Below are 24297 nucleotides of genomic sequence, written 5' to 3'. Positions count from 1 at the left end.
TGCCCACTTTCATCATAACACATGCTAGCTATTCTTTTGTGTCACTTACTTATCCATATCTTCTCATTTCTATTTCTTTTTGCTTTTTCCCCTTTTTCCCCAACATAAAAAAATACCTTGAGTGGATCTTATCTTAAAGTTATGAGTCATAAAAAAGTCATATTCTTATCCAATAACAGTTCTACTATGATCTTATTATTATTATATATAAAAAAGATAACGCAATTGTCTTTTCACCTCTTTAGCAGAAATAGAAATACTCAACCACAGACGCCAATTCATTTGGTAGCCAACTCACGGCGATTCTGAAAAAATCACACATATTGCTTTTAAAGACAAATGAACATAAAATAACTAATTTAACATATGCGTCAGAACGAGGGAATAAACAAACAACCCATTTTTTTTAATCAAATCTCCTAGCTGACATAAATTTTCAACATAAAAATAAATCAATTGCCTCTCTCTTTTGGAAATAACCCTTTATAAATTTGTATTTCTATTGAGCTATAAGTAGGCAAAGTATTCTGTTTCCCTTCTTTCTGAAAGAGAAAAGCTAGTAGGAATAGTTTGACACATTATTGAGCTCAACTCTCCACGCAGAAAATGATCTCCCATGATCAATTAAAATATCTTCTCTATTCTTATTTATCAATCGCATGTTTTTATTTGATCTCAAGTCAAAAAGGATCATTTAACTAAATATTTACTACGTTGTCACAATTTATGTAATACACTTTTTTTAATCTATTCCAAAAAAATGATACATTTCCTTATTTAGTAACAATTTAACTTTAAACTTTATTTTTCACGCTTAACGAGATAATCTATAACTATATAAATATCTTTAACTTATTTTAGATCACAAAATTCAAAAAACTTCCTTTATTTCTTAAATTTTATGCCCAGTCAAACTATATCACATTACATTAATGACCTTTGAACCAAGTAAAATGGCAGGTGGGTAACTCTGCTATGTAGATGAAATTCATGCCAAATTCTGCAAAGAGAAATTTCAGTATCAAAATTCATGTGTCCCTTAAATTTCTTACAAGCCAAAGAGAAATAGAGGTAATATACAGACAGAATTAAAGGCGAATGTAGAGTGTAATATGTACAAATATACTCATTAATTTTTTGTAAGATCATGTATAAATGTTCAGAAATATACTAATATGTACAAATAATATATCACAAACTTATAAATTTCAAATATACACCGCAAAGCAGAGAGCAGCAAAATAAAAAATAAGGAAAAAAGACAAGATTTTTAAGATTGAGAGTTATGTACAAATCAACCTCAAGTTCAATTTCATATTCTATAACAAAGCTTTATAAAATAAAAAAAAGAAGGTAAATATTAAAACAAAAAGAAAAAAAGAAAGGTAAAATTACTAGTCATTAACCCTTACAATTACACATAAATTTAGCTTGCAGCAGTTACTTCCCTAGAAGAAAAATTCCTCAAAGGTGCTTCTTCTTCTTCATCATTATTATTACAAAACCCATGTTCAAAATTAAGGGAATAACTGAAGGGATCATAACGAAACTCAGTAGAAGAGTGTCTTTTATGCCTATTTCCAACGAAATTGAGAACAGTTAAGACCTTCTCTTTTAAATTCGGGGGTTCTTCCGGGTTGACCCAGATTAGACCCGGATTTTCATCGGAGGATGAAGGCTGAGGTGGCGGAGGACGGCGGTGAGGGAAGCAACAGGAAAAGCAAAGAGAGTTCTTGAGTTTCTGTTTGAGAGATGGACGTGAAGTCACTACCGAGAATTCATCGTTTTCATCCATTGTGAGAGAGAATTTGCAGAGAAAAATTGGGGATTTTTGGATATACTAAATTGGGGAAGACGACTAAAAAGGTGATGAGGAATTAGCGGGTTTTACTAAATGCTCGTTTTGTTTCCAATAACCGTTTTTAATTAAAAAAATTATCGATAATAAAGTGTCACTTAAATAAAAATATAAAAGCTAGCTTTTTTCCAACTTTATCTTTAGATAAAAACCAAAAGTTAAAAAATTTAATATTATTGAAAAAGTCACATGTCGATAAAGATTATTATTGTTGGTATTTTAATCGAAAGGAAAAAGTAAATTATTTTTATTATATAGGAATAATTTGGTAAACTTCACATTGCATTATTAGTTTCTTAATATGCCTGTTTTTTTGTTAAAATGACATTTATTATAGGACGGAGGAAGTATGTATTAGCGTTGGTATTACTAGTTTCTCATGTGGTACACTTTTTCGATTTATGTATAACTATTTTATTACTATCTTATATATAAAAAACACTAATACATAACGAATCGTGGTATTAGCAATACCCGAATTATTAATACATGCATAATCATGTTAAAAGACAAAAGTACACTTAAAGTCCCTCAAAACTAAAGATGTGCAGTTTATTTTGTGGACAAATGATGTTTTAAAAAATAATGCCAATACATGTTATTTTTTACAAACAGTCGATAAGAAATGTAAGATTCTCATCGGTCCGAGTTCTTGAGTTTATGTTTGACAGATAGAGGTGAAGTGGCTATGGAGAATTGATTGTTTTCGTCCATTTGGAGTTGAAATTCCAACTGAAAAATGGTGGAGAAAAATGTGGGCTTTTACAAGTGGTATTGTAGTAGGCTAGTAGCCAAATAAATTGTTTTGGTCATAAATTACTATATATGCTTTTTGAATTGAGCATCTCAAACAATCATGTTAAGGTGTTATTGTAAGTGTTTTGAGCATTTTAATATTAGCTATCAATATATTAAATGTGACCTTTTGCATACAGATTTCTTGCTCCCATGGTTCACTTTAATGGCATTAAGTTTACCTTTAAATATTATACTTAATGGCAATAATGCCTTGTAACTTCTTGTTGCTTGGGCAGCCACAAAGAACGTAATTGGTCTTAGTTTCTTACGGTTTGGTGGCATAAAGTGACCATAATGTGAGATTATTCCTTGTTAGATTACTATGATATTTTATTATAATATAAGTTTAATATTAAACCATACCTTTTTATTATTACAAATAAAATTACTACCTATAAATCTGTCCATATAACTTTGTACCCAAGTAGAGAAAAATATACTTTAGAGTTCTTGAAAAGTAATAATATAAGAGAGTTTAACATATGTTACTTCTTTTGGAAAAAACTCCCATTTTTGTTGATTATAAAAATTCATCTAAATAATAATTGTGTTACATAATTCCTTAAAGAGAAGATATTCGCGTAATATAATAATTTCTTCATTTTATATTGTAATTGTAATTTGTAAATCTAAATTTTGTTTGGCTACAATTAAAATGTCCTCAGGAGATCTTAACAATATATATCATTTTAAGAGATTTTAATACATTTATAAACTCTTAGTTTATTTTTCCTTAAATCCAAATAAATAGACAACTCTTCCATGAATGATTTAACTTTTTTATTTTCTTCAAAAAAAATTTTTTTTTTACAAGTTAGATTATTTACTTAACTATCGGATAATTTTTATGATTAATGATATCTTACTCTCGCAAAGAAAAGGTGTCGAGTAAATAGCCCAAGCTGTGTGATATGTTTGATGATCAAGCTCAAGACTTTATAATGATTGTTGGTTTTTTGGATCAAAATTGGAGATAACTTGTTGTTTGTCACTTTGTAACTTCCACCTTCATGGAAGGAATTTCAAAAAAATATGCCACGAACAAAAAGGAAACCTTTCTTGAGACGTTGATTATAAATGCTGATAAGGCTTGTCAAATGCACATACAAACGGAAGAGAAACTTACAACAAATAAGGTAAATTTAATACTTCAAATAATGCACAAAAATAAATGAAGCAAATAGAAAAATAATGGGAAACAAAATCTTGAAATCAACAGGCAAAATGGAGGACCGGATTCAGAGTGGGCATATGTTAGTTTCACAGAAACGGGTCCTACACCTTATTCAAAAATTCGTATATATACATATATATATATGGATGGTGGGCTGAAACTCAGTAGCCGTTTTATGCTCATGCAACAAAGATTGGTTCAAAGTGTATACTATTATAGTGCGTATGTGTATGTAGTTGTGTTTGAGATAGTTGAGCTTTATATATATATATATATATATATATATATAGTTTTCTTCTTAATAAACGATTCAATATAATATTATCGTTTGTAATAGTGAAAAAAGGTATTTTTGTATATTAATGTGATGGGATGTTTAAGTTGAATGTTGAGATAAATAAAGTTACTAATTTTTATATGCTTTTTTAAAAGCTCGTTTGTGTCATATTAATAATCGTTATGTAGGAATCATGAGTAGTTTAGGATTAATCCCAATGATCTCTTTGAAAAATGTGAAGCTTGTAGTAAAGCCAAAATCACAAAAAGGCCTCATTTTCAATTTGACAAAAGCGAATTATTGATACTTTCAATTTGTGAACTTGGAGGAATTTAACTCGTGGAGGAAATAGATATTTTATTACTTTTTTTATCTAATTTATGTTTTCTTGATGAAAAATAAAAGTTCTTTCAAATTATTAAATTTATTTTAAATCTTATATTAGAAAAATAAAAAGAATTAGAAGTGATAGAAAGTGAATATGAGTCTAATGAGTTTAATTCTTTTGTTAGATCATTGGGAATAATTCATGAAACTACTCCTTATTTTTTAATGGTGTTTGGAGAAAAAACTTTAGTTGAGTTGACAAATGCCATGCTTATTGAGTCTAGTGCACCTCTAAATTTTTTGGGGAAGCTATTTTATGCTTGTTATGTGTTGAATTTTAAAAAAGACTAACGTCCATTTGAGAAATTATAAATTTGGGATTAATTTACCTTATTATGTAAGGCTTTGGATCTCCAAATATATTTTTGGGTAAAAAAGTTACTAATGCTTTTCTTGGTTATTTCAAATTTATTAGATTTTTAGTAAGATAATATAATAATAGAAAGAGCTATTTTTCATTAAATTTCTATCTTATTTTAAAATACTAAATATTTGTAAGTATATTTATTTTAGTAAAATAAGAAATGATGAAGTTAAGAGAAGTAAAAGAGCTAGATAGAAAAAGATACTGATTTTTATATTTTTTAATATGGAAAAAACAAACTAGCTTTATCTTACATGATGCTTTTTTGGAAAGATTAGAATATAATGAAATGGAAATTTACAAAAAAACTTGATTAAATTTTGCTGGTTGTAAAACAATTGTGTTAATAAATTGATAAGAAAAAGTATAAAATATATCATTATTGATAATATAAGATAGTTTGGTTTTAAACAACTAGAAGGCCTAAATTTTTTGACTTTTTTTAATAGAATTACATCCATAAGGCTTTTAATTTTGCCAATTTTGATTTTATATTCACCAAATGGATTTTTATGGGGACCTAAATGAGGAAATTTATATTTTTTTTATTAACACACAAAGTGTTAAACTTACTAAATTATATGGCTTGCAGACAAAAAAATGGTAGAAATTTGATTCCAAGCATGATTGAAAATGGTTTTATATTGATAAGTGTTTACTGGAAAATTCACGTGTTAGTAACACTATGTTCATGATTTATTGACATTATTTTTAACATGGGTTTTGGTGAAACTAAAAATATTTTAGAAGCCATTTTTTTTTTGGTGAAAATTATTCTTGGAATAAAAATTACTAAAACATGTGATGGAATTTTCCTACGGTTTTTTATTTGAGAAAATTTATATATATATATTTCTTGATTGGTGTTGTAACTCTTTTGATTCAAGTATTCACTTGTTTTCTTTCAAAGTTTGATTGATAAATTTTATATATATATATATATATATTTATATATGGGGTGCACTAGGCACAATTTTTTATGCGACATTGGAGTACTTAGCACTTTTTTATGCATAATGAATATATATACGAGGATTATGAAATATTTGTTTAAAAAGATGGCTTGTTTTTATAAAAAATATTAATATAGGCTTTTCTTAGTTTGAACACTTTATCGTATCTGTTCTACCAATTCGGTTATATTTTTACGTTAGTGGTGCTTATTATTTTTTATCAAAAAAGCAAACGATTATTGCTTTTTTATTAAATTAATTTTTTTTAATAATGGTTAAGAGATTTATTATTTTCATTCCTTATTTTTTTTTTTTTAATTTTTTTATATTGCTGGTAGAGTTTTGTTATTATAACGGTAAAATCCTTTATAGGAGAAAACACTTTTTTGTGAGATCATATTTGACAAGTTTACCATTAATTGATTATGTCAAATCTTTGATTTTTGCGGATTTTGGCAAAAGAAAATTTTGCACATTTATTAGAGTGGGATGGATTATTTAGTATTATAGGGGCCAACCCCCTATTTTTCAATGGGAAAAATAACATATGATGACGACGAAAAATGGGTTTATTTATTCCCTCCCCATGCTTTATAAACTCTTAATGAAGTTTCTTATTGGGGTGTTAAGTTCCCTTGACGATTTCACCTATTTTTTTTTTATATATTGCTTGGTGTTGTTTAGTATGGGGCCCACATTGATTATTATTTGCACTATTTTTATGCATATAATATATATATATATATATATATATATATATATATATATATATATATATATATATATATATATTAAAAAGTGGGGGATTGTAAGTGTTTTGAGCATTTTAATATTAGATATCAATATATTGCAACCTTTTTTTGCGAGATTGTTTTTTTCTTCTCCCCTCAAAATTTTATTATATAATGCCTTGTAACTTTTGCTACGAATATAAAGTTTACACGGTTTTTTTTTTGACATTATTCCTTGTTTTCATTTTTTTTAATATGTTTAATATCACTTTTTTTTTTATCCATTATTACAAGGATAATATTGTTACCTATAAATAGTTGTCCATCCTTAACTTGTTTTTAGAGAAAATATATACTTTGGAGAGTTCTTGAAAAGTAAGGAATATAAAGAGAGTTTATTAGTTGAAGGAAGGTGTTCTTTTTTGGTGGAGCTTGGGTTCCACTGTTTTTATACTTCTTTTTTTTTTTAAATATTGGTTGGTTTTTTCACTTTTTTAATCCCATGAGTTCTCAAGATATTTTTGTTTTTTTTTATTTTTCAATTGTAATTGTAATGTTTTTCATGAATCGTGTGATTTTTTTCTTGCTCTTATGGCTCTACGCATTACGAATTTGAATTAATCGGATTCAATACGGATACGAAAAGTGAGTGAGAGAGAAGTGTTAGATTGACTAATTTTTAATATGAATTTCAAGTTTTTATGATAAAAAAAAACTACTATATCTTTAGAATTGTATACAAAGTACTTTAAATTAGAATAATTAATAATTTAATATATATATATATATATATATATATATATATATATATATATATATATATATATATATATATATAATAAGTATGTGTGTGTGTGTGTGTGTGTGTGTGTGTAAAAAAGTCCCAAATATATATAATTTTTTTAATACATTTATAAATTAGATTATTTTTTGAAACAAGATGCCCTTTTTTTTTTTTTTTTTTAAAGATTAGAGGTTATTACTATTATATTTGCGAAAGCCGCTACAAAAAGGTGTCTAGCCCAAGCTGTGTGATATGTTTGATGAAGAAGATATTGTTGGTTTTTTGGTTAGTCACGTGTCTCACTTTGTAACACTAACACTGTCACACTTATATTGTCATGCTGATAATTTTAAAGTCATACATCTAAACAACAAAAGAATAATAAGCATTAAAGGAAAAAGTGGATACAAAAATCCTATTCAAGAGTTACGGATCTACATTGTTTATATATATAAATATATATATATATATATATATATATATATATATATATATATATATATATATATATATATGTTACTTAATTTTATAAAGATTGATCATGAAATCATTATTATTATAAAATTAACTTGAAGTCATTATAAGAACGGAAAAACTTTAAATTTTCAGTACACCTCTAATTCATTAAATCGACTATTTTAAAGTCACACGGCGCAAAATGCATTAACGGAAAATTACTTCCTATCAAGAGTTCTTTTTGTTTCCAAAATGCAAACTTGAGATAAGATCTCATTCATTACACCACGTCCAGTGGACATGATTCATGTTAAGTGGTGTCAAAAAATATTGATATCACCTATTCAAACACGAGACCTTGTAGGACTTTTTTTCAACTTGTGGCTTTAAGAGGCGTCAACGTTGGTATACCTATTAAACTAAAACTTCCTTGGGCAAAGATATCTTGACACTCCAAGGATAGCTCCGCCCCTGACCACGTGTATCGTACGTACCTACCACTACCAGCTTCTTTCATTCGTTTTTTTAATGATAAATAAATAAAATGGCCGAGACAAAGGAAAATTGGAGCTGAAAATGGTATCTTATATTATTATTAAAACGAAGATAAGCACATGGGTGGGAACTTTTTTGGTCTGGCAAAAGCTTTAGTGCCTAAAATCTGCCAAGATTCAGATCAAAGTTAATTTACTTGCCAAAAAAAAGATTGTGCTTTTCATGTGAGGTACTATATTCTTTCTTTTTTATCTTTAAAAATATAATAATGAGATCTTTACATGGTTCCTTAGTATGATTGCTCTTTCACTTTATGATTGCTCTTTCACTTATTCTTGCTCATGGCTATATGTTTTGTAGGAAGTAGAAACTAAGGCAACAGGTTCATTATTCTAATTTTCCTTTGTAGATCATGTGTGGAGAGTTGCTGAGCCGAAGCTAGAGTTGTAGTTACCGATTTGAATAATTCGATAACCGTCTTTTTTAGAATTCAGAATCGATAAACTCAACATTTTAGATCCGATATCCATATTTGTAGAATTTTGTTTTCTCTCTTTTTCTTTTTGTTCTTTTTGAGTTTGTGTAAAAATATATGGCTGGCATGCTTCCTGGTGTTGAACATGCTAGGAGAAGGAGGTTTCATCAAAGGAGTGGCAATAATTGGTTGAATTCGTCTAGTTTTTGCCTCTACACAAGCAACTATGATCAATTCCATCTAAGCTCAAGTTCATCCAAGGTAAACTAGTAAAGTCCTCTGACAATTATACTCATTGTTTGTTGATGTTTTATTTGTTTAAAATAATCTAGTGGGAGAGAATTAATTCAGATTTGTATGCATAGGGCAAGAAAGAAAGAAACACTCTTTACCAAAAGCTTTTCCATTTTCAGAGCTCGAGCTCAAAACCTCACTTATTAAGCGGAGGAGGAGGGATTTGATCCGTTCCACCGTATATAGAATGAGTTGATACTAATTCTTATGTCCTTTTTCTTGTTTGGTTAAATTGAATTAACAGCAAAGAAGTGCAGCAAGCCATGCATATCAAGATGAGAAATTAATTGAAATTTCCAGAAAAGCCAAGCAAAGATTGGATAAAAAGCTTAGTGGACAATGGAATTTAGAAAGCAAATGGTAAAAGGCTAAATTTCCCTAGCACCCTTATTTATTATCTTCCTTTTGACCCTTTATCTACCTAGGAAGATCTATAATTTTAATTTGACGGGTTCAAAATTTTTATATTTGTTATAATTTCAATAGCTTTTCACACACATAAATACGTGAAAGGTCCATTTAAGTAAATGACTCATCGGGCAAAAGGACTTGAATAAATTTGTTTTCCTGAAAGAGTTGTTAGCTGGCACTGATTGTTTATTTCATTTGTTGTAATGGATTTCAGGAGTACCAATAATAGACAAAAAGGGCAAGGATTTGTGTGCAAAGAAGTGTTTGGATTAAAGAAAAGTGTGTCAAAGAGGTTCATCAATTGGGCAAAGATGGGATGGAAATCTTCAGAACAAGATGAATGCATCATTTGCTTGGACCAATTTAGAATAATGGACAATTTAATGCAATTGCCTTGTGCCCATAGGTTTCATTCCAAGTGTTTAGAGCCATGGCTTGAGTCTAATGCAAATTGTCCTGCTTGTAGAATGAAAATCTAGATCACTTCGTTAATTTTTTTGTATCTTAACCAATTTTATCGGATGACTCGAAGGACCCTTAACTACTTCGTATGACGTCCTTCTAAGTGCACAAGACTTTCTGAATATATAATATGAAAAGCTTTTCTTGCAGCATTTGAGATATCTTGTGTGCATAAATATGTTGATTTAATCAAGATTTACAAATTGATCATTTTCTAGTCCATACTAACTATTTCTTCGTCTCAATTTATCTGATACGAATTTAGATTCAATATATATACAAATGCAAATACTTGTCAAAACTTGTGTAATTAACATAGTATAACGTATTTAGAAAAAAATAAAAAGAGCAAAATTGTTAGTGTCTACTGAAAAGGTGACCAGGAAAGATCCTAATAATTATTTTCTTTAAAGGTGGTGTTTTGGGGTCAATTATGTGCACCTCAACTATTTTTTTCAAGTACCTGTTATCTCTCACCAATATAACGTTGTGTAACTTTTCCCATCAAATATTTTGTAACAGATTTATTAAATGAACCGAGCTCAAAATGTACAAACTAGACTAGTTTATGCTAACTCATAGAGCAATTCCTAACATATCTTAAGGTGCTAATCACCTTTAAAATTAGAAGAATGATTGTTTTGAACTATATTTCCTGATTTTTTAAGAATTATATGGTTTGGCTCTAAGAAAAATAATACAAATTCGTTAATTTAAAACTTATATGGGACAATTTGCTGAGGCACAACTATAGTACTTGATACGAGTTGAGACGAACTCAATAATTTCTTTTTAGACCTTTTATTTATATTACGAAATTCATTAAATATGTACACATAATGACGATCTTAGTAACTAAAATAAGTTATGAGTTTAGTGACAAATTCAGAATCTATAAGCTTCAAATTCCGATTCCGCTACTGACAATAGATTGATCTTATATTTTAAATTTAAACAGCTATTAAACTTAATTATTATTTTTTAAAATATTAAGGTAATACAGTTTAAAATCCGGTAATAAAGTTTAAAATCCAAAAAAGAGGACAAAATGTTTGTTTTTGGGGCCAAAAATCTTCATTTCCATTTTCCTGGGAAGTTCCCAGGAAGAACAGTCAAAACAAAACTCCCAAATTCATCTTTCCTTAACTTCTACGACATAAACACCTTCAGACATTATAGATCTGAACAAAAAATGTCTTAAAACAAACAAATTCAAACACCCTTTACTCAATTTCATCTTCTTGAAAACCCCATTTGATCAATTTCTCAGTAAATCTTGATAAACCCCACATACAAAGATTTGATCTTTATAATTTACATAAACCCCACATACAAAGATCTGATTTTTATAATTTACATAAACCCCACATACAAAGATTTGATTTTTATGATTTACATAAACCCCACAAAGATTTGATTTTTATGTATGTATGAAACTGAAAAAACATGATGGAACTTAAACCCTTTAATTTAGTTCCATCTACAAAGCAACCACCAGGTTTAAATCTATTTCCAAGTCTCAATCCACCTGAAAAAACCTTAACTTTCCACAAATTTTTAGTCCTTTTCCTTACATTTATAGCATATGCAGCTTTTCATGCATCTAGGAAACCACCAAGTATAGTAAAATCAGTTCTTGGACCTGAGATTAAAGCTATTAATGGCACTGGATGGGCCCCATTTAATGGTCTAAGTGGACCCCACCGTTTAGGGGAACTTGATCTTGCATTCTTGTTAGCATACTCAATTGGGATGTATTTTGCTGGTCATATTGGTGATAATATTGATTTGAGAGTTTTCTTGAGTGTTGGGATGTTGGGTAGTGGGCTTTTGGTGATTGCTTTTGGTTTAGGTTACTTTCTTGATGTGCATTGGCTTGGGTTTTTTCTAATTGTTCAGGTTTTATGTGGGCTTTTTCAGTCTATTGGTTGGCCTTGTGTTGTTGCTGTAATGGGAAATTGGTTTGGGAAAGCTAAAAGGGGTTTGATAATGGGAGTTTGGAATTCAAATACATCTGTTGGTAATATTATTGGTTCTTTAGTTGCTTCATCTGTGTTGGGATTTGGTTGGGGTTGGTCTTTTTTATTGCCCGGGATATTCATTTTAGTTGTGGCGGTATTGGTTTATATGTTTCTTGTTGTGAGTCCTGATCATATTGGTCTTGAATTGGATTCGAAGGAGATTGAGATGAATGTGGAGGGAGTTGCATTGGTGGGTCCGGAAACGGGTGAAGCTGAAGAGGAGGGGGGAGTTGTGGGATCTGAAATGGAGGAGGGTGCTGGTGCGATCGGGTTCTTGCAAGCCTGGAGGTTACCAGGAGTGGCACCGTTTGCGTTCTGCTTATTTTTCTCTAAGCTAGTGGCCTACACTTTTTTGTACTGGTTACCGTTCTACTTAAGGCATACAGGTACCATGAGACCTCTCTATAACAGCTATCCTCTATAACAACATTTCACTATAACATCCATGTTTTCTGGGGAACCGATCTTTCGTGTTATGTTATATTATATGTGCTCTATAACAACATTTCACTATAACATCCAAAAATATCGCCTAACTTTTGCTAGGAAAACTACTCTTTGAGTGGAAAATAGGATAGTGGTGTGTGATTAAGTTTAGGATTGTATCCTTTTTGCCTCTTGTTGTAAAACACTACTATCCTATTTTCCATGTGAATAACATGACTTAGATTATGAGAACTTCTTGTTGCTTTACAACACTTGAACTGGAGTAATTTAGAGTTAGAGACATATATGGTTGTTTTATTGCATATTGTGTTCATTTGCTTCTTCTAGATGAGCATAGAAGTAATCAAAGCCTTTGCTTGCTTAATTTCGGCGCTTGAAACAGTTATGATGTTCAAAGTCAGCTCTTAATCTGCTGACCTATTATACTTTTTAACATGTAATTGCTCTGTTTATGAGTAAAGTAATCCCTATTCTACATTTATGAGCCAAATAAAAGTCTTTTTTTTTTTTTTTTTTTTTGGATGTTCGGTTGTGTAAAATGTTAAGCTTCATTTCAGCTAGTCCTACTACTAGGTCTGGCAAAATGGTTAAAAAAAACAAGTAACCATCCAATCTGACCCATTAAATATGGATTGGATAACTGACCATTTAAAAATGGATCAAAAAATGGATGTCCAGATGGATAATATGTATATCCATGTTATCAATACCTATTTGTCTGCTTGTTATTTTTCATGAGTTCTTGCATTCTGAGAGTCGAAGCTTATTTTGACTTTTAACTTATTCGTGGGTTAACATTTTTTATCCAAGTTAAATATAGGCAGTTTGGATATTTTATCCGTTTTTGTTTAACCCATTTTCGACCCCCCCAATATTCGATCTGACCCTCCTGTTTGCCGCTCCTACTTCTGCTAGACGAGCATAGGGGTAGCAAAGCATTTGCTTGCTTAATTTTGGAGCTTGAAACAGTTATGATGTTCAAAATCTGCTGAATAATATATTGATTAACATGCAATTGCTCTGTTTATGAGTAAAGTACTCCCTGTTTTATGCTGATGAGCCAAACAAAATTTTGATGTCCACTTGTGTAAAATTTTAAGTTCCGTTGCAGCCACTTCTACTAACCTTATGTTGCATACTTACAATTTTGTCGTTATTGCAGTTGTTGCTGGTGTGCAGCTGTCTCACAAAAGTGCTGGGATCCTTTCGACAATTTTCGATATTGGAGGAGTCGTCGGAGGGGTTTTGGCAGGAGTTACATCCGACATAATCGAAGCTCGTGGGGTTACTTCCATTGTATTCTTGTTGTTATCAATACCGGCTCTTCTTTTTTATCGCTTATACGGGAGTGTATCTATGTTTACCAACATTTCTTTGATGCTCATTTCTGGTGCACTCGTCAATGGTCCTTATTCGCTTATTACCACAGCAGTTTCAGCAGATCTTGGTACTCAGAGCCTGATAAAAGGGAACTCACGTGCGCTAGCTACTGTGAGTGCAATTATAGATGGTACTGGTTCGGTGGGGGCCGCTCTCGGGCCACTTTTAGCTGGATATATTTCGACTAGGGGATGGAACAGTGTGTTTGTTATGCTAATTCTTTCAATATTCATTGCAAGCCTATTTTTAATCCCTATTGTGAAAAATGAGATCAAAGGAAAGCTGAATGAAGGGAAATGGCTTTGGATCAGCATGATTAAAAGGTGATTCAGAACCTCTTGAAGGCAAAACTACCTCTATTCGATTATGAAAATGGTTCATGATTTGAACCTTTGAGTAGTTCAGCAGTTCACTATTGTTTGTATAGATTCTTAGAGCTCCTTATTGAGAAATGAGGAACTCAATATTGGATTCCTGAAGCTGTCATTCATGCATGCCCTTTTCTGGGTTGCGATTTTCACACAGCAGAGAGATTACTTTTTTTTTTCTGGGATCAGTTAGTACAGCATAGTGGATACTTATACATGGTTGTTCATTACTGGCAAGCTGACTTACGTGTATATTTCCTGTGCCTTCTGGTGTTTTCTTATAGCAAAAGGTGAATGTATTGCTGGTTCGTTGAAACTATTTCCTTCTCAATGTATAATTCTTCCAATCTTTTCTTTTGCACAGTGCATTGTGCAGTTTTGTATTAGAAGCATCTCTCCATCCCCTCTTTCTTGGTCTATCTATATATCTATATGTGAGCTCTGCTTGACTCTTGATATTTCACATAAAACATGGCCGTGGCTATCCACAGGATCAGTCAATTGATTTCCAAACTTTGCGTGTAGAAAGCCAGAATTGTTGGTGTAATTAGGTATGACAAAAATGTGGCCTCTTATCAAGAGGCGGAAATTTGTTGTGTCCATCAGTAGGACAATGTGGGAAGCTCCGGATATGTTCAGCTCAAGATCTCTACCTGTCAGCCTGTTGCTCAGCTACTTGACTTGCTATATGCATGTATTATGTAAATCCAGGAATCGATTTCCAATTATGGTTTCTTATGGTTGTAGCTCTTGTATTGCCTGTATCTCATAAAATGATCTTCAGTCTGATTTTAATCATCATGGAGTTCATTGTGATACCGAGGTGTGCTATCAAAGACAGCTTTTTTGTTGTCTCAAGTAAATTTGCTTTTGTTGAAAGCATATTTCTCTTTTTCTACGATTTGGGTTTGCCTGGAAGCCTATAGATAAGTTTCTTTACCTGCTTCGGAATATATCAATTTTGAAGGAGGAAGGTGCTATTCCATTCATTTTGTTGTGATGTTTCGGTGAAAGCTGGTGCATGCAGGAATCTAGTCAATATGCTTCAATATTTTGAGGATTATATTTTGGATCCACGGAAACAAGAGGTGAGGGCTTAAAGAATATAAGTTTGACAACAACACAGATACAAGAAAAGAACACTTTGAGTCAAAGATGGTGTTTCTAGCTACAAGGGGCTGAACCAAGACAATAAATTACAGCAAAGTACAGATTTGGTTGTATATGCTTATAAAGCATTCCGTGTATGTGTGTTGATCATATTTCCTTCTATTTGTGACAATCTGGTGTTTCCAAGGCTGTATCTGAAACTTTAGACATAAGCAAGATCATCCGTGGGCGGATTTAGAAGGTAGCTGTGTGTGACTGCATTTTTTTGGGCTTAATCCCCAGTTAAAACTGGTTTTTACAACTAGCAGTGTGTTTGTTTTCCTATTCTGTGCCTGAAATCTGATTCCTCCCTTAGCAATTTGGCCAACTTTATGTATACATCCGATTCCAGTTGTTCTTCTTTTTGCACTTTTGCTATTTTCTACTGCTCCTAGTTGCACGCATGGACGGATGTAAATTTCGACCACATGTGCCATCCAACAAGGTTTTCATGAAAACTAATCCTCTCATGTACCTCTTGTCCATAGTCATGCATAAACCAAAAAGACAAAAACGATGCGTCAGTCTCAAAAAAGTTGGGTTTGGCTCTTGGGTGAACTTGCTCACATCATCTGTCTCAAGCTCGAACAAGAGGAAGGTTGTGGTAGGTTGACAGTCAGCATAAACTAGAATCATGCATGTACCAAGCAAAACCAAACTAGAATCATGCATGAACCAAGATTGCATGCAATGGAGTTCTACACTGCGACCGATAGCAAACAAGAAGTGTTTTCCCACAATATAAAGTCGAGCTGATGCCACTAAGATTTCTTTTGAAATAGAGGAATGTATTTCTGCTTCGCACACCTGAAAATCCTCAGAAAGTACTTTAATGGTGCATCTAATAACAAGGAAAGTTTAATAGAGGAAAGCTGCTAAATCAATCAACCAATAGGAGTAAAAGAATGAGAGTCTAAGGCATTGAAAAACAATAGCTCCCAATTTTGTCTAAGCCTTTTATTCCTCATCGATGAATCTAAAAGTTTCTGCTACCAGAAAATGAGTACAGATGTGTGCCCTTTAGTGAAAAGCGAGCATACAATTTAAGAATGAATTATATACGAATTTTTGGTTCAATAGCTTGCTCATCTCTCCCTCAAGCTTTTATTCCATCTGCTTCACTTCTAAATTGGAACGTTACAAGGAAAGAACAAATCCTACCTCACAGATATTTACAAAGGCGAATTCGTTCTCTACCCTTCGAGCAAAGATCTCAGATTTTGAAGCCCTTCGGCAGAGATACACTTCCTAATTCTTGATCTTTGGAATGCGATAGGTGGCGGTGGTTCGGAGTGAAAACACACCATGACTACTGTTAAGTTGTCAATAGCACCACGTTTTTTGGCCTCATCTACTATTTCCTTGCAGCATAATTTTACGTTGTTATGTTCTTGCAGTCTCCTCCGGGCGAAATCCACTGCGTTTTGGTTTCTAAAAAAGTCCCATATTCCATCACTACCGATGATCAAGAATTCATCCTCCTTTGTTAATGTAAGTAGTTTTAGTTCAGGTTCAGCACTCAATGGTCCACCCTTTTCGACTTCCTTCAGTCCCTTTATGTGCCAATCGCCCAATGCTCGGGTCACGCCCAACTGTCCGTTCAAATAACCATCATCGAAAAATCCACCCAAGGACTCAACACGTGTTCTTTCATTGACACAACAAGGTCTGTGATCCTTTGACATTTCCATAGCCAGTCCACCTCGAGAGAGTACAGCTCGACAATCGCCAGCATTTGCCACGAGTAATGATCTGTCCATCAGATAATAGTACAGAAAGATAGAAACTAATATTAGACTCTGATCTCCCAAGTGTAGCCTATTGAAGATAAATTAGGGTTGAACCATAAATCAGAAGACGGGATAAAAAGAAAATAGCGAGAAGAAAACAAAAAATAGTATAGTCCGACGAGGTCAATATGCAGGATCGGTTACCTTCCAAAAATCATAGCAGTGAGTGCAGTTGTGCCCGAGGACAAGGCAGCATCGAGGGAGGATGACTTGGCAAAGGCAGCATCAGTCTCCAAAAAAGATTTTGTGACCACTTTTTCGAGCTTCAAAGGAAAATCTGCGTCCTCAACGATAATTCTTGGTAAGCAATCACGTACAAAGAGTGCTGCTCCCTTCCCACCATGGCCATCAAAGACCTGTCACTAAAACCATTTGCATCAGATGTCGAAGAATATCAGATACGACATATGCTAAAAATTTGTAGAAAACTTGGCTTATTATCTCTTTCCAGGAGAGATCAAAATCCTGCACTATGTAAAAGTGATGAAGTTGAAAAAAGGTATTTGGAAGTTCGAAGTTGTGTTTGGAAATGCATTTCACTTGACAAAACGTTCAAGTTTTGTGAATGGAATAGAAAATTCACTGAAAAACTGGTTTTCTTTGGAAAACTCATCTTCAAAAACTAACCAAAAAATAGTCCAATTGACAAAAAGGAAGAAAATATCTATGTCCAAGTGGCTCCTAAGTTTTCAATATGTGGAGATGAAAAAATTCACATGAAGCATCCAGCTTCTGTAGTGCATTCTATTTCCTTCTTTGATACCAAAACCCTCTTCAAAAAAAATTCAATATCCAGAAAAGATCTATGATTTCATTGGATATTGCCAGTCCTAAAAGAATCGCTCTGGCACTCTTGAATACACATACACCCCATGTTCCCTACGTTCCAATACAACAAACAAAATCTTATAGAGAGGAAAGATACAAATGCACAACTTAGTAAATTGAGTAAATTGTCAAGTACGAATAGTCATGTATGAGCGATGAGTTCAAAGAACTTACTCCATAGAAGGAAATAGCTTCCTCATCAAGCATACTATGACCAAATTTCTTAGCCAAGTCTGAGATACAGATGTGAGTATCTTCCATATCATGACGGCCTCCAATGTCAGACCACTCTCCAGACCTAAGAGTTGGAAGGAATATATTGATCTGCTTATGGTCTGCAATAGTCATATCCTCAGATATACTTTCCATCTGGAGGAAAGTGAAAATGAAAGAAATTAATTATAAGGCAAATAAGACGTCCATAGGCATGTTTACAATCAGCTTAGATGTTATAATGTTCAAGTGAACTTTCTATTTCGAAGCGAAGCTTAATAGATCTATTTTAGGAAACAATACAGAAAGACCGTAGGGCTAGGAATGTGTGATACTACTCAACTATGTTGCTTGGACTTCCCAAAATATTACCGGATGTGTGTCGGATCCTCCAAAAACACACTACTTTTGGAAGATCAGACACGCACCTAACGTATTTTTGAAGAGTCTGAGTAACACAGTTAATGATTTTAACTGCTGAAAGAACATCCAAACAAACACAGGATGAGTGTAATTAAAGTAACTTCAATGATTTACTATGGCACATAGCAATAAACCAAGATTCTACAAGTTTTCCGTGGAGAGTCCATATAATTCAAATTAGTTTCCAAAAGACAAAGATTTCTAATTATCATCAAAAATTTCCATTTATGATTGACTTTCTACCAGAAACACCTATAACACTGTACAAACAGATGAAAAAAATATACTAAATCCATCTACCAAGTCCCACACTTCACCAGAAGAAAGGATCCAAAGAAGTGCAAATTACAAAAGATAAACACCCATGATTAATAAATAGACCTTCCAACAAAAAGTGGCAAAACCAAAAAGGAAAAAAGGAGAAATAAAGAAAAAGACATGCTGAGGTAGCAAATAGTAGAGGAACATAAAAGCTCCAAGCCAGCCTAGTAACAATAGATAATTGACAACAACACAATTACTGTTCCTTTCACTACTCCGTGAAAGAAAAAAAGAATCAAATCTGCAAGATCAATGAACAAATCCCAAATTGACCAATTTCAATATAAAAACAAGCAACAGCTCTCAACATCCATTTGCTAACCAAAAAAAAGCTCTAACTCATAATTACACAACAAGTACACCTAAATCTATATTAGTCAGAGTCAATCATATGAACCCTTTATATCCATATACCAGAAAGGAAAATCATATCTTGCAAGATTATTGAAAAAAAATTCCAAAGATACCAAATTTATTATACTAACAAGTAACACCTACCAACAGGCGGAACCAAAATTTTCACTAAGGGGATTCATTCAAAATACAAAGAAAAAAAAAATTATATCTTGCAAGATCATTGAAAAAATCTCAAAGCTACCAAATTTATTCCTATACTAACAAAGTAACACCTCTCAACTTCCATTTACAAACTAATAGGCGGAACCAAAATTATCACTAAGAGGATTCAAAATATAAAAAAGTAAACAAACTAAGAAGTCAAGGAATTCAATATCTACTGTGCATACAAAAACAAAATTTGACCTTATAATATAATGTAATTTTCCAACAAAACTTTGCCCATCAAGAGAAAGGTTACTAATACTTAAAAAAAATGGAAAATTTACTATAAACCCATAGTTAATTATAGAAAAAGATCCTTACTGGGAATGAATTTCTCATCACAGCACAGCTAGAAGATGAATTCTTTTCAAATTTCTCTTTATTGGTATTTGATAATTCAGATCTCATCTTTTCACTACAATCAGTCTTGGAAATGTCCAAATTCTCCATATCTTCACTCACTTCATCTGAATCTTGCACACACATTTCTATTTATATCAGTTTCAACCAAAAAAAAAAAAATGGTATTTTTTTGAGAACCAAATTGGAATTTTTATTTTTTTCACTTAAAAAGTTGTTGAAAGCTTTGTGAACCAGAGAAACAGAGAATATCAAGAATATGAAAAAGGGTCAGGTGAAAAATGATTAATCAAAGATTATATACTGTGTAATGCAAGTAATAATATTTATTTAAATATATATATAGATGTACATTGAAGAGAGACAGTGGAAACTTTGAGTTTCCAGATTTTTCTTCCAAGAAAAAAGTGGGGAATAGCTGTATTACTGTGAAAGCAATGAAACAGAAAAGCTTTTCTATTTGTTTTTGGAGGCTATTAGGTGAAGATTTTTTTTCTTGGCTCAAAGTATTCGTATTTGGGTCCGACTAAATTTAGATTTGGCCAGGAAGGTCAGACGAGAGGTAAAATTTTCTAATAAAGATTGATTTTGCATCTCATGTTATTGTTGGAATTTCTTGATTAACTTTATAGGAAACTTTTAGTGGTGTTTTGACGTCAAAATTACAGATTAGTTATTGTTGGTTTAATTAATGTTGGCTAGTACTTACCAACTTTATAGGAAACTTTTAGGGGTACTAGTGGCTTCTTTTTTCCTGTTTATTTAATTAGTCATTGTCAAACTAAAGAAAGGAATAAAAAGACAAAAGAAATATTATTTTGTATATTTCATATGTATATATCATGCTATTGTGTATATATCGGTAAAAACTTACTCATATCGAGTACACGTGATATGTGTTTAAACATACACAACTCATACTTAATCATAATTAATTGATGATTATATTACTGTATGATTGTACATATTGTTATATTTGATACCATTGTACTTACCATAGAACTGCTTATACCTTGTTTCTGTTTACAACCAATATACTTTGGGTACACAAAAGGTAATTCTTTGATTGACAAAAGAGGAAGGAAATGACTCTGTAGCAAGAGTAAAACCAAACCTATGTTTTACATAATACTCATATATTTCAATTTTATGAACAGAACACATACCAAAGAAAGTACATCTACTAAATAATGTTGTTATTATTTACTAGTCAATTTGCCCAGCGCGATCATAGAAGAAGATAGGAAATTTGAAATATGACGATCTTATAATAAAGTTGGTCTGAGATACAAGGACAAAATTTAGTGTATATGCAAAATAATATTACAATTTTCACATTATAATAACTTATTTGCAAACAAAACCACCCTTACTGTTATAAGGTATAAAGTCCTCCAAAATACTCTAGTGTGCTAATATTATTTCACAAGCAATAATTATGAAATGATGAATCTGGAAGCAATGATAAACAAAAATTGAAATAAAACAAAAACACAGCCATTGAGGAAGGATGAAAAAGTCAAAATATCATCTCTATTGTAAAATGACAGAACACATACTTAAATATGTTTATCTGTTTATAAATAAATTTTAATACAAGTCAAGAAATGAAAGAGTAGAAAATAAGAAACAAACTGGGGAAAAGGGAGTAATGGGATGTACCTAACTTTAATGATAAGTCTCTGCTATGAAACACGTGATAAATTAAATTTAATATAAACTTTTAGCTTTTCAATAGAGTATTGTCATCTTATGACCCATTATTATTAATTAGAGTCGACATAAATAAACGTGTTAAGAAAAGTTCCCTTTGTTTTCTTTTTGAAAGGGAGATGTATGACAAATCAAATTTACATCAAAAGGCATATAATTAATCTACCACTCTCTTTATATGGTTTTCTGAGGATAATTCTCACCATTTGAGTTAATTTTCGAAGTTGAATTAGTTATAAACTTCCTTTTCTCACATTGTACTAATTAAATCTTGACACATCACGTGTCGCCAATGTTGAACCTCTCGTGTTATGTTATTCTACGTTTCAGATTTCCACTTCTAAAAGTGTCTGATGGTGGTATCACATAGATGGCGCGCAATATATAGTTATAATTGCCGTCTTATATGATCCTTACATGATTGTCATCAGTATTTGAACTATTTTTTGGATTGAATTAGATTCAATATTCATTTTCTCGTGCTCTTTTTCTCTATTATTATTATTATGAAATAACAACTTATTAACCGAATTAAGAGTAATATGAATGTAGAAAAGTTGCGTTAAAGTTGTAATGAAAGGAGATAGCTGTCACTTAAATTTATATTTATATCTATATGACTATATCTACCTACCAAAATGAAAAATGGAAGAGCTGTTGGAGACAAGTAGTGTTGCCGCTATTCAAAGTAATAATGATTTATGAGTCAATGTTTTGCTAATTAGTCCTTATTGTCAGTGTGAAAGCAATTGGATATGATGTAACATAAAGATTTTCTCCATATGCTACGGGAAATTTTATTATTGGGCCACGTGTATGGAAAGTGATGTAATTATGCATTTTACTTGGTGTGAAATGGAAAGATACTTATTTTTTCTTTTGATGATGCAAGAAAGTGACATCAGAGATTTTTGAACCAAAAAGAAAAAGATAGTGAGGACTTTTAGTATCCTATTCTCGATGAAACCACTAAAGATAGATGATGGAGCGGAACGCATTTCTTCATTCTTTTGCAGATACCCCGTGTTCGAGCTTTGGATATAAAGTTATCTTTATTAGGGAGCATTTTACTTGAATTCGAGGCTTTCAAATGCGAATTTAAATTTAGTCGGACCCAATGCAGATACTGAAAGAGAAACGAAAAATTAAAGATATTGATGGAGCGGTAAGTATTCCTCCATCCTTAATTAGATATCTCAAGTTCGAGCTCTGGAATGAAACCGCCTTTGGTCTGGAGAGCTTCACCCTCCAAAGTGAGACTTTCCATTATGTCGGGATTAATCGGGTTAAAGTAAGTATCGAACATCAAATGAGATTAAAAAAAAAAAAACCAAACTTGAAAAATATGAAAAATAAAAAGATTTCTTAGAATTTCAATGGTCCATAACCTAGTAACCTTTTGATTGGTATCAACAAATAACAAATTAAAACCGAAAAGATATGTACACTTGATTCCTTCTACTCATTCCATTTTCAAAAGAATGATATTATTATCATTGTGAGGAATCATAACAATTTTTCCTTAATCGCGATTTAAAATATGTACACATACTGATCTATACTCCAGTATCTTAAGTAATTTCAAATGCATAATTTATCTAAATTATTCGATACTTTTTCTAAATAAAATTAACGCTTATGAATAAGTATTTTTTTAATCTAGAAATATGGGTGCTTGGTGGAGAGGGGGGTGGGTGGGTTGTATGTTAATTAATACTCCCTCCGGATAAAAAAGAATGTCCACTTAGCCATTTGTATACCCTTCAAGAAAATACTAACTCCTAAAAAAAAATTAGATAATTTGACTAAACTGCCCCTAATTAAATATGTATTGGAATTTGATCATATAACACTTAATAAAGCAAATCTGAAAAAATAAGATTAACTTTTTCTTTATTGGATAAGTAGATACTTTTTTTTACCCAAAAAAGAAGAAGGCTAACTGCTCTTGTTTGATCCGGAGGGATTATTATCATGCCCATGCCATAAGCGTATGAGAATAATAACCACACGAATCAAGAATTGCGTATGGTCATAAAAGCACTAGCAACAAAGTTGACAACTTGTATTGATAGATTCAATATGACCAACACAACAACAACAACAACCAAAAAAAAAAAAAAAAGAGGAAAGCTCTTTCTTTTTCCCAAGAAAACACGAATCGAAAATTTCAGCTTGTTAAATCTTGAAATTATTCTTTTCCTTTTATTTTTTGGGGATTTGTGAATCTAATAATGTTAGACTTAATCGATGATACGATCATTTTTTCCCTTTTGATTTAACGTTGCTATAGCTTGATCGCGTATACTTTTCCTTAATGCGTGAAATTAATTTTTTTAGTTCATTTGGAGAAGGTATTCCCCCTTCTGAGTAAAATTTTGACGCGTTGCATGTTTAAGAAAAATCATATCAACCTATTAAGTTGATTTAATGAAATAAAAACATATATTAACTAACCATAAGTAAGTGAAAAAAGTTTAAACACAAAACACATGCATGACATACATGATACATCTATTGATTGGTGTGACGGGTAAATTTTTATCCTCCTCCCTTTCCTCTTTCGGTATTTCCTAAAAGAGCTCCAACTAGTAAAAGAAAAGAAAATCTCATTAAATTCTTTTTACAAGAAAGTAACTAAATGGATTAGATGTTGATTATTAACTTTTGCAGTTACAAGTGCATCTCATTTGAAGGGAAAATGTCATATCAGGAGCCAAAGCCTAAGCCAAATTAAGAAATTTCCTTTTGCTATGGGAATTTATTCAATCCATTAAATGCTACAAGAATCTCTTTTGTTGCAT

General features: G+C 31.6%; 3 protein-coding genes and 1 long non-coding RNA gene across 5 annotated transcripts; 3 read left to right on the top strand and 1 right to left on the bottom strand.

Annotated features, from left to right (window-relative positions):
- The first annotated feature begins 1454 nt into the window (after nucleotides 1-1454).
- LOC132069511 (uncharacterized) lies at nucleotides 1455-2611 on the top strand. Its single transcript, XR_009417795.1, has 2 exons — nucleotides 1455-1758; nucleotides 2536-2611. It is a non-coding gene; the product is annotated as an uncharacterized LOC132069511 (long non-coding RNA).
- Nucleotides 2612-8356: 5745 nt separating this feature from the next.
- LOC132030764 (uncharacterized) lies at nucleotides 8357-10141 on the top strand. Of its 2 annotated transcripts, none has more exons than XM_059420505.1 (4): nucleotides 8357-8506; nucleotides 8687-9013; nucleotides 9291-9406; nucleotides 9672-10141. In XM_059420505.1, exons 2-4 carry the CDS (start codon nucleotides 8870-8872, stop codon nucleotides 9934-9936), a joined length of 525 nt encoding a protein of 174 aa, XP_059276488.1. In that variant the 5' UTR covers nucleotides 8357-8506; nucleotides 8687-8869; the 3' UTR covers nucleotides 9937-10141. The 2 variants fall into 2 exon arrangements, with proteins under 2 accessions (XP_059276488.1, XP_059276486.1); XM_059420503.1 differs by having other exon boundaries at nucleotides 8366-8506; nucleotides 8638-9013.
- Nucleotides 10142-11275: 1134 nt separating this feature from the next.
- LOC132030762 (putative glycerol-3-phosphate transporter 5) lies at nucleotides 11276-15569 on the top strand. The gene is made up of 2 exons (XM_059420501.1): nucleotides 11276-12326; nucleotides 13550-15569. The coding sequence occupies exons 1-2, from the start codon at nucleotides 11366-11368 to the stop codon at nucleotides 14092-14094; spliced, it is 1506 nt and encodes a 501-aa protein (XP_059276484.1). The 5' UTR covers nucleotides 11276-11365; the 3' UTR covers nucleotides 14095-15569.
- Nucleotides 15570-16220: 651 nt separating this feature from the next.
- LOC132030763 (probable protein phosphatase 2C 27) lies at nucleotides 16221-20361 on the bottom strand. Its single transcript, XM_059420502.1, has 4 exons — nucleotides 19742-20361; nucleotides 18077-18271; nucleotides 17219-17430; nucleotides 16221-17036 (listed from the first exon to the last, which is right to left on the bottom strand). Exons 1-4 carry the CDS (start codon nucleotides 19904-19906, stop codon nucleotides 16478-16480), a joined length of 1131 nt encoding a protein of 376 aa, XP_059276485.1. The 5' UTR covers nucleotides 19907-20361; the 3' UTR covers nucleotides 16221-16477.
- Between the last annotated feature and the right edge of the window lie 3936 nt (nucleotides 20362-24297).

Source organism: Lycium ferocissimum, chromosome 9, assembly GCF_029784015.1.
Source record: "Lycium ferocissimum isolate CSIRO_LF1 chromosome 9, AGI_CSIRO_Lferr_CH_V1, whole genome shotgun sequence".
In the NCBI taxonomy this organism is placed as follows: Eukaryota; Viridiplantae; Streptophyta; class Magnoliopsida; order Solanales; family Solanaceae; genus Lycium; species Lycium ferocissimum.
This window is presented reverse-complemented; position numbering and strand designations above follow the sequence as displayed.